The sequence below is a fragment of the Sorex fumeus genome, unplaced genomic scaffold (assembly GCF_029834395.1).
Source record: "Sorex fumeus unplaced genomic scaffold, SorFum_2.1 ptg000025l, whole genome shotgun sequence".
Taxonomy (NCBI): domain Eukaryota; kingdom Metazoa; phylum Chordata; class Mammalia; order Eulipotyphla; family Soricidae; genus Sorex; species Sorex fumeus.
The window spans coordinates 913,944-924,218 of NW_026606082.1; the positions used below are offsets into that span (position 1 = coordinate 913,944).

Here is a 10,275-nt window from a genome sequence, read left to right on the forward strand (position 1 = left end):
GGGAGCTAGGCCCACCCAGAAACGTGGACCTCGCGAAAGCAAGAAAGGGTGTCTGGGACGTCTCTGTCACCATGGTCGGTCATTCTTCTCCACAGCTCCAAGGAAGAGTCTCCAAGCCCAGTCCAGGCCTCGGCTCGGGTCCTCAGAGAGGTGCCCAAGTTGCCCCAAAAGGAGGAGCCACAGGAAAAGACCCCAGGAGCACACCCATCTGCCCCCAGGCCCACTTCCTGTGTAGGGGATTCTTAGGACTCAAAGAAATGGTGGGAAGGGGGGGAAGACAAGCGTGGGGGTTTCCTGGGGGCTCAGGAGGAGGGAGGCAGCGCTGAGAGGCCAACACAGACGGGACACAGGAGGCAGGAAGGAAAATGAGGGGCCGCTGGTCAGACTTGCTCCAGAGCAGGACATTCTGCTGGTCTCAGTCCCGAGTGGGATGACCACTGTGTTTCGGTCCTCCAGATCTCCATGCCAAGCCTGTGTCCACGGTAGACACCTTGGAGGGAGTGAAGAGGCCAGGTCCTGCTCAGATGGACACAGTGGTTGCATGAAGGGGTGGGCGCACTGACCAACGGATTCATGGATGGGTGGACCCAGGGCACATGAAAGGACACACAGATGGGTGGGCAGGGGAACATATAGGCACATGGATGGGCAGAGGCATCGACCCTCACATGTGGGCACGTGCTGGGTAGACGCACTGACGCGTGGGCACATGGACGCAAGCATGGGTGGGCGCCTAGGCGTGGGCGAGCGGGGCGGGACTACGGCAGGAAGCTGCGCAGGGTGAGGTCGTCGCCCTCATGCTCCTCCCCGGGCTCCACCTTCGAGTCTGCGCTCTTGCCCGTGGGCGGACCCCCGTTGGCCGTGGTCCCCGAGCCCTCGCCCCCGCCGCCGCCCCCACCCTCGGGCAGCAGGGACGAGATGCAGACCATCTCGGTGGGCGAGTAGCTGCGCAGAGGGTACATGTGAGTCTTGCGGGACAGGCGCACAGCCAGCACCACGGTGCACACCAGGAAGACGGTGGCCACCAGGGCCAGGATGAGGATGGCCAGCAGGCACTGCTTCACAGGGATGTGGTCCGAGGCCCTCGTGGAGCTGGGGGTCACCGAGCCCCCTGGCGTCGCGCTGGCCCTGTTCTTTTGGCGGGAGGAGTCGCCCCCTGGTGCGGGGGTGAGGCCCCCGGGGGCCGCAGGAAGTGTGGTCTGGGCCTTGGCGGTAGTGGACTCCGTGGGAGGGTCTGCCACGGCAGGAAGTTTAGTGGACAGCGTCTCTGGGATGGCCCTGCCATGGGGCAGGGCCTCTGTGGCCGCGGCTCCTGTGGTCTGGGCCTCGGGGGCGGCGGTGGTGGCAGGAGGTGTGGGCGTGGTCTCAGCGGGGGTGGTGGCAGGGGGCGTGGTTTCAGTGGGCGTGGTTGTGGTGGTTGTGGTTTCAGTGGGCGGCCTCTGAGTGGGCGGAGCCTCCTTGGTGGGCGGGGCCTTTGGGGTGGGCGGGGCCTCCGGGGTGGGCGTGGCCTCCGGGGTGGGTTGCACAGGTACGGCGGAGGGCTCCCGGCTGCTGCCGGCTGCCCCCGAAGGCAGCGGTTCCTGAGTTCGAGCCCCGACGGGGTGCCCCTGTCCCGGGGTTCCCAACCCAGGCACGGGGCTGGGGTGGGGGAGGGTGGTCAGCGCTTTGTCGAGGACTTCTGGAGGGTCCGTGCCATACTCGTAGTCGTGATCTTCCACGTCCTCCGGATCCTCGTCCACGGGGGCCTGTCTGCGAGCCCGAGCAGCCGGGGAGTCCAGGGAGCCCTTGGCAGGCACCAGCCGGAGGCTGCAGCCGGGGCCCAGCAGGGTCAGCAGCAGGAGGACTTGCAGACGCATGGCACCTGGGGGACACACGCAGAGGGTCACCAAGGCTACCCAGCCTCCCGTGCGGGTGGGTGTGTGCCCCCGGCTCTCTTCCCAGCACCGGCTTCCACACTCTCCCAGCCCAGCACACACAGTGGCAGCCAACAGGTCACACCAGCGGTGCTCTGGAGCACCACACAGTGCTGGGGATCAAACCTGGTGCTCCCCTCCCACTTGCAAAGCCGGTGCTCCCAGGCACAGCGGCTGTTACATTTAGCAGCCCCGATGAATCATTTGGGGGTCCTGCACCCCTCTCTGTGGCCACATAGAAAACTCTTTGCCTTCCACCCTTTTGGGCAAAAATGTGTGGTTTGTGAGCAAAACGACCCTTTGGGGTGGAGCGAGACAGTCTTAGGGCTTGGGTTCTATGGACGTTCACCTCATCCCTTCTTTTTGACGAGGTCTCCCGCAGGGGTGGGGCAAGAGGCGAAACTGGTGAAACTTGGCCTGGAGGCAGAGGGCTGATGGCTGAGATACTTGGGGCTTCCCGGGGCTTCAGCTTTCAGTGCTCAGGGCGCCAGCTCCTGCCGGGACTGACCTTGGGGTCTCACACCTGCAAGGTCTCCACTCCAGCTCTTTAAGTTTGCTCCCGGCCCTGCTGTCTGTCACCCCTCATTAACTCATTAACTTCTCTCTTTATAGTTTTCTTTCCCCCCTGACTTTTTTGGGCCACACTGAGCTGTGCTCAGGGCTTATTCCTAGCTCTGTGCTCAGGGATTGTTTGATCACGGTGATGCGGGGGGGGGGGGGGGGCAGAGGCAATGCCAAGACTCGAACCCGGGTTGATCTTGATCGCATGCAAGGCAAGCACTTTATCTCCCCAGCTCAAGAATGTTCTTTTCTAAAATGCCACTCTGGAGCTGGAGCGATAGTACAGTATGCCAACCCTGGTTCAGTCCCTGGCACTGCATAGAGTGCCCTGAACCCTGCCAGGAATGAACCCTGAACGCAGAACCAGGAATAAGCCCTAAGCATGGGGAAGTGTGCCGATTCCCCCCCAAAAAAATTAAAAGATAAAATGCCACTCTGATCACGCCTTAACTTCCTTTGAGGAGGGAGGGGTGACGGGGGCACACCCCGACTTGCTCAGGGGTTACTCCTGGCTCTGCACTCAGGAGTCACTCCTGGCAGTGCTCAGGGATGCTTGGGATTGAACCCGGGTTGGCAGTATGCAAGGCAAGGGCCATACCCGCTGTCATTTCAACGCCTGGGCGCCTCTGGATTGATGGCTGGCACTGCCTGGCACCACCAGCAGTGACCTCCGGAGTGACGCTGGGTGTGACTTCAAAATAAAATTTAAAGAGCTTCTGGCTGTCAGGGCCAGAGCGACGGCACAGTGGGGAGGGCACTTGCTTGCATGCGGCTGACCCGGGTTCCATTCCTGCTGCCTCATATGGTCTCCTGAGTTCGCCAGGAGTGATCCCCAAGCACTGCCGGGGATGACTGCAAAACCCAGCTTTTGGCTTTTGGCTCTCGCTAGGTGTTTTATGAAGGGGTCACGTCCACATGCCCCCGTCCCTCACAGTCTGCAGGTACCTACACGCCCGGCCTCCCTGTTGCCCTTGGGAGCCCATCTCTGCCCTGTGCGGGGTCCCTACCCAGGATCAGAAGACAGGATGCCCCCTACCCGCTGGCCCTGCTTCCCAGGGTGGGCACTGTAGGATAACATTGATTTGTCCTTTCTGCCTTGCCACAGGGAGCTGAGGTGTATTGGGTTACTCCCATCACAGTGCTCCCGAGGCACTCCCATTCCTCTGTGTCTATCTGTAACCTCTTTCTTTGTGCTCTGCTTCCCCAACTGGTCCACCACGTTTATCTCCTAATCAGACTGTTAACTTGTAAATATTGCTTTTCTCTTCCCCTTGTGTCCTTTGCATGGCTACTTCAGAGCAATGTAATGTGTCCTTTTTGTATGGACACAGGGAGACAATGCTTTTGTAATTTGGAAATTGACTGACCTCGAATAATATTCACTCCGGGGCATCTGTTTTCTCTACTTAAGCCTCAGTTGCCCTTACTTCCTAGCACCCCAAAATCAGGGTCCCGACGAAGGACTGGATGGACCCAGGGCAAGTCTGTGAGCTACCCTGGCATCAAAGTGGGCCAGGCCAAAGGGCCACGATACTCAACTATAAGTTGAGGACATGACCATGGACAAATGCTGTCATGACCCAAAAAAGTAACAACTGGATTAGAACCCTGCTAGTGTTAGGAAAGATTAATCTGGCCTGAGCACTGTAGCCTGAGATCTATAGCGAGATTCCCCAGGAGAGAATCCTGTAAGCTTAATGTATCCCTTCCTGTGTCCATAGACTAAAGATGAATGTTTAAATGGCTACTGCACTAAGGAAAGGAGAAACACACCCTAGGTGGTATTTCACCCTTGGGCCATCTCCTGACTGCAGGAGGCCAGGAAGGGCTTTGATATGTTGATTGTGCTGCCAGACAGACAGACAGACAGACAGGAGAGGAGATTGGAATAAACTGCAGTGGATACCAACCAGCCTGGCCCTTGTTTCCACCCATGGCATCAGCCATCCTGGGTGGGGAAGCGGCCCGAGACCATCGAACGCAGGCGGCGAGAGAGAGAGAGAGAGAGAGAGAGAGAGCGGTGGGCTTCTCATTCGTTTTATGCATACACATCGCACCTGAGGACGGACCAGCAGCTCAGACCCCGTTTCCTGATAATTGGATGACTCGGGCCCTCCCCCACTCGGCCGCCCTGGTTCCCCGAAGACACGGGCTCAGCCACTTCCTGGAAGCAGGGGCGGGCCCAGTGGAAGGGCGGGGCCCCGGGAGTGGGGGCCCGAGGTGGGGGACCGGGCTGGTGCTGGCCCACGGTGGGCTCTCCCCACCACTACCCCCTCACCAGTGCCCCCATGGCCTTTCCAGTGCACCCAGCAGGAGCAGTCGCTCCCATGGGCGAACCTGTCACCCCAGCTCTGGGAGGCCAGCCACCAGTCCCGCTGCCTGGCTTCAGGCCCAGGGAGGAGTGGATGCAGCCCACGCCCCCCAGTTTCCTGCTGCAGAGACAAACATGCACGGGGGGGGAGGGGGGGATGCAGGTGAGGCCGAGACCATGGAGTGGAGGGAGGGACTTGGAGGCCGTCTCTCCAGCTTCTCTGGTCCTCAGTTTCCCCATCTGTAACATGGGCGCTGCAGCTGCAGTAGCTCGGAAGAATCAGGCGAGATGCAGCCAAGCTCCCCCTGCAGGCATGGCAGGGGGTGGCTACCGGGACCACGCCCTTGTGGGCGAGGGAGGCTGGGGTGGGAGGACCCTATGCAGGCAGGGACCTTCCCACCCACTGAGATGAGATGGGGTGCGGGGTGTGTCCGAGGGCGGCCCCCGACTCAGACGGTCAGAGCCCCTGGGCCCCAAAGCCGCCTGTGCAGATGGGCTGGGCCCCCACCCGGCGCCCCTGGTCTATAGGTGATGTGGCAGGAAGAGTGGAAAGTCCCCAGTGTGTACTGGGGGCAAGTTACTCTGCCCTAGCGAGGTCAAGGTCCCCCAAAGCCCGCCAGGGGGTGGGCTGTTTCCAACGGGGCTCAGCGCCATGGTGTCACCTCCCCTGGGCTTGCTCTCACCTCGACTCTCTCGCTCTCGGTTACCGGCCACAAGAAGGGTCAGGCTTGCGGGGAGGGTGGGGCGTGGTGCCCAACCCACTGCCCGAGTTTTGGTTTTCCACCCCAAACCCAGGCTGCTCTGCGCTCTCAACTCTAGAGGACCCACACGATTGCTCCGGAGTTCTGGCCCTGAGCACCCAGAATTGCTCAGAAAAGAGACCCCAAGATTCCATGCCGCTGAGAGACCTCCCCGAAGAGGGACTTGGGGGGAGGGGGTCGCTGCAGCCCTGGGGGTGGGTCTAGACCCCCAAAGGCCGAGTGGCCTGAGATGTGGCTTGGGCCGCCAGCCAGAGGGGGAAAGAGAGACACGGAGAAGGAAAGAGACAGAGAGCGCTCACACCCGGGGCTAAGTCCTGGCACTGGGCCCGGTCACGGGCATTGTCCAGCCCCAGCGCTTCTGCTTCTGGCCGAGTGACGCTGACCACTGCACACACCTTGCTGGGCCGCAGCAGCCGGGCTGGGACATGCCGCAGCTCCGAGTGCAGCGAGAGGGTCGGGCCGGGGGTGTTGTGCCCAGGGAGAGGGGGGCATGCCCGGGAGCCAGCTGGGGTCCTTGTGATTCCGCAGCTCAGGCCTGCTCTGGGCACCCCCAAACCTGAACAATCTGGACATTTCTCACCCTGACCATTAGAGGGCCAGGCAGCAGGCCAGGAGAGACGGTGTGGACAGTGTGTCAGGCTCGAGCTCACGCAGACCCCACCGCCCTCTCCTCCTAGCCCTATGTGAAAGTCAGGGAAACTGAGGCACATGTGGATCTAGAGGCGCAGAGCCAACAAGAGGGAGAGCAGAGGGGCTGGAGCGATAGCACAGCGAGGAGGGCGTTTGCCTTGCACGCAGCCGACCTGGGTTCGATCCCTGGCATCCCCCTGAGCCCCGTCAGGAGTGATCCCTGAGCATCCGTGGGTGTGGAACCTCCCCTCCCCCCAAAAAAGGAGGGGGAGTAAGAATTTGAACCCGGACAGTTTGCCTCTGCTTTATAGTCAAGGCCATGACCCTTCTCCAAATCTGGAGTTGATCCTCGCCAAGCAGCCATCCTGGACGACCCAGGCACAGCTAATCGCTCCTGTCGCCACACCCTTTAAAGAGGTTTCCTGGGTCTGGAGAAGCGCTTCAGGGGGCTGGAGAACACACCCTGCTTGGGCAAGGTCCCGAGTCTGACCCCCACGGGCCCTCACAGCTCGCTATGGCAGTGCTGTGCATCCCCGACCCCCATCCAGCACCAGTGTCCTGAGCACCCGACCAGGCTCGGCTGCGAGAAGCATCCCGAGACGGGAGGGCTGCTTGAGAGGCCCCCAAACAAACAAACAAAAAATTAAAAATTACTTTCTAAAAATGAATTTCTGCTGTCCCGTAAGAGAGGACAGGCCGGCCAGAGAGCGTACGGGGGTGAAGAGGTGAATGACTTGGGTTCCGTCCGTGCACCACAGATGTTCCCCCAAGCACGGCCAGAAGTCAACCCTGAGCACAGAGCCAGGGGTCAGCCCTGAGCAGAGAGCCGGGAGTCAGCCCCGAGCACCTCAAGGAGTGAGCTCTGAGCACAGAGCTGGGAGTCAGCCTGAGCACCCCTAGGAGTGGCCCCTAAACAAAACCAAACTCCCAGGAGCCGGGAACCACGAGGGCTTTGCTGCTCGGTGACCCGGCCTGGGCCAAGTGGATGGGTGGGGGTCAGCGGGCATGTGGACAGGCAGCAGAGCCTGGAGAGCAGCATCCAGGGGACCCGCAGCCCAGTCTGAGGCCCAATGACAGTGGCAGAAACGGACGATCAGCCACGGGGCAGCACAGGCGTCCCTGCTTGCCAGCGTGACTCCCTTCCCTGACCCCGCAGGTGGGAGGTGTTTGTGTGGAGGGACTTGGTGCCCTCGCACCTGATTTCAGCTCCGCTGACCGTGTTCCAATGAGGGACAAGCAGGCGGACCACCCGCCCCTGCCGTCCTCCCTCCTCAGACCCCCGTTAGCACCCTTCCTGCAGAAACTCATTCAGGGGGGCCCTGAGCCAGGGCCGAGGTCTCTATCCACACCCCGAGCCTCAGTTTCCCAGCCTGTGAAAGGGACCGTCCCCAATGACTCTCGTGCCTTTGAGCGCCTTGCTCCCCAGAGGGCCCTCTCAGTCCTTCCAGGAACCGAGTTCCATGCTCCCTGCCACGCCCGGGTCCCCCAGCCACCACAAAGGAAGCAGCTCAGGGGTCTGGGGCCCCCCACCCTCCAGAGGCCTGGCCCAGAGAGTTCCAGGATAGGGAAGGATGGAGCAGAGGCAGCCCGGGACTTCCAGGGCCCTTGGCGCAGGGTGGGGTCCGTGCGGGGAGCAGAGGGGTGTGTGCGTGTTCATGGGAGTGTATGTGGGGCCAGTGGACCAGCCAGCACCCCCCCATTCCTAATGCCCCCTCAGCACAGGCTGGTGAGCCTGGGAGTCTGCGCTGTGACGCCCACTCGATCCTTCAGCCTGCTGGTGAGTGTCCTTGGCCAGTCTTCAACAGGGGATGGGCATCGCCTCAGAAACGGTTTATGCGCCAGAGCCTACATGGTCTCCACCAGTCCTACACCCCTTTCCGGGGGTCTCCCAGCCCAGTGCCTGCTGTGCTGAGAAGCTAGCCCCTTCCTCCTGTCTCTGGGCCTCAGTTTCCCTCCCAACACTGGGGCTGGCACCATAGCACAGCAGGGAGGGCACTTGCCTTGTACATGACCAACCTGGATTTGATCCCCAGCATCCAATCTGATTCCCTGAGCCCACCGGGAGTGAGACCCAAGCACAGAGCCGGGAGTGAGCCCCGAACGCAGAGCTGGGAGTGAGCTCCGAGTGCCACCGGGACTGGCCCCCCCCCCTTCCCCGACTCTGAATGTCTGACATCCGCTACAGACGCGCTCCGGGGGGGGGGGAGCAGACACTCACGGGGGCGGACTAGGCCCCCCGGGATCTCCCCAGGGGCTGCCCGCCTGCGGTCAGCTGTACTCACCGCGCTCAGCAGACCATGGGACAGCGGCCACGGGGCCCCGGGAAGCCGCTGCTCGGCCGTGCGACAAGGCCCGCCGGGCTCCGCGGTGGCACCCCCTCGGTGGCCCTCTCCAACGGCTCTGTGCGAAAGGAGGAAGCGAGAGTGTGGTTACTCGGGCGGGACCACGTGACGGCCCGCCCTGTGTTTGTGACAGCCTCAGAGGCAGCGGACACTGAGACCCAGGGTGGGGGCGGCAGCGGTCCGACCTCCCTCTGGAACGCCAGGAAAAGGCAGGACGGTGCAGACGCCATCGCGGGGAGGGACCCCGGGCCGGTGGCAGCTGGGGTGGGCAGGACCCGCCGGTGGCAGGGAGGGCAGAAGGGAGGCTCCTGGCACTTCCCCAGGGCCCGGCTGTGGCCCCGTGGTGGCCCATCCGTGTGGATCTCCACCACCGGGGGTCTGTGAGCCTCTGGGGGTGCTCGTGGGCAGTGCCAGGAGGGCGAACCCCACTCATCAGCCAGCCGACTTGGGCTCTCCCGGGCCTCCTGCACCTCCACAGGGGTGGCAGAGTCACAGAAAAGACACGGGGCGCCAAGGTGGGCAGGGGCGGGGACTGGGTGAGCGGGGCAGTGAGGGCCCGGTGCCCCCCGGGGGTGAAGGAAGAGGTGGGGGTCCACAGCCTGGGGTTTGCATGGCGGGGGGAGGGGCAGAGCCACACCCCAACTGCAGGGAGCTGCAACCGTGGCGGCCCCCTCATCCCCACTGGACAGGTGGGGAAACTGAGGCCCCTTGGAGGCCTGACCGCCCCTGTCGTGGGTTCCCAGGGGCCCCCTGGATGGCTGGAGTGCCCCCACCCCCGACACACGGCAGCTCCTCTGGAAGCAGAGATGGGGCCACAGCTAATAGAGGAGGTGCCCAGGGGTGACTGTGCCCCCAGGCCTCAGTGCTCCGTCTGAGACATGGGGCGTCCCAGAACGGAGAATCCCCTGAGAAGGGGGCGGGTGGGGGCACTGCCCAGGGCTGAGTGGGGGCCCCCGAGATGGCACTTTCAGGGCCCACAGTAGGTGGGTGGACGAGGGGCCAGTTCCCGGTCCTTGGGAGAGCTATGGGCTCCTGCACAAGTGGGCCTCAGTTTCCTCCTCTGTCTCTTGAGCCTCAGTTTCCTCCTCTGGCAAGTCTCCTCTCCGTCACGCGGACGCGGAGCCAGGAGTGACCCAGGTGACCCATACAGAGTCTACGGGGTCCAGGGCATGGTTGGAGACAGGACTCTGAGGCCAGCAGGAAGGGACAGGGAGTCTGTTCTGGCACACAGTGTGGACCCAGCAGCGTCCTCATGGCTGGGCATGTCTGCTGCCCACAGCCAGACCAAGTATGGCTGGGCAGTCCCTGACCTCCTGGGCACCATCCAAGGGTCCCCCCTTGATGGCCTGTGTCCTGGGACCCAGGCGTCGGGAAGGGCGGGGAAGGCTCTCTCTGGCATGGCTCGCTCAGCTGCTGGCCGGGGGGGACCCCTACGGCTAAAGTGGTTTGGGTCAGGGTCCAGGCCCTGGGCAGGAAACCGCATCTCATGGATGTCCAGGGATTCACATGTTCAGATGGGACCAGTTTCCGCATCCAGGCGCAGAGCACAGCCCAGACTTGAGAAACGCCATCCGGGGTCCAACAGGGGTGCAGAGAGAGCTTGTGCGGCAGCGCCAGGCCCCAAGTTGGATCCCCAGCGCTGCACGGCTGCCCTGAGCATCTCAGGTGTGGCCCTGGGCACCGCCAGGGCACCAAATCATCAGGCACCTCCCCCTGGCCCGGCGTGCTGGAGGCGGGCAGTGGGCCATGCCTGGCAG

General features: G+C 62.7%; 1 protein-coding gene across 1 annotated transcript; it reads right to left on the reverse strand.

Annotated features, from left to right (window-relative positions):
* Positions 1-751: 751 nt before the first annotated feature.
* On the reverse strand, positions 752-8,555 carry SELPLG (selectin P ligand). Its single transcript, XM_056114465.1, has 2 exons — positions 8,459-8,555; positions 752-1,861 (listed from the first exon to the last, which is right to left on the reverse strand). Exon 2 carries the CDS (start codon positions 1,854-1,856, stop codon positions 759-761), a length of 1,098 nt encoding a protein of 365 aa, XP_055970440.1. The 5' UTR covers positions 1,857-1,861; positions 8,459-8,555; the 3' UTR covers positions 752-758.
* Positions 8,556-10,275: the final 1,720 nt, after the last annotated feature.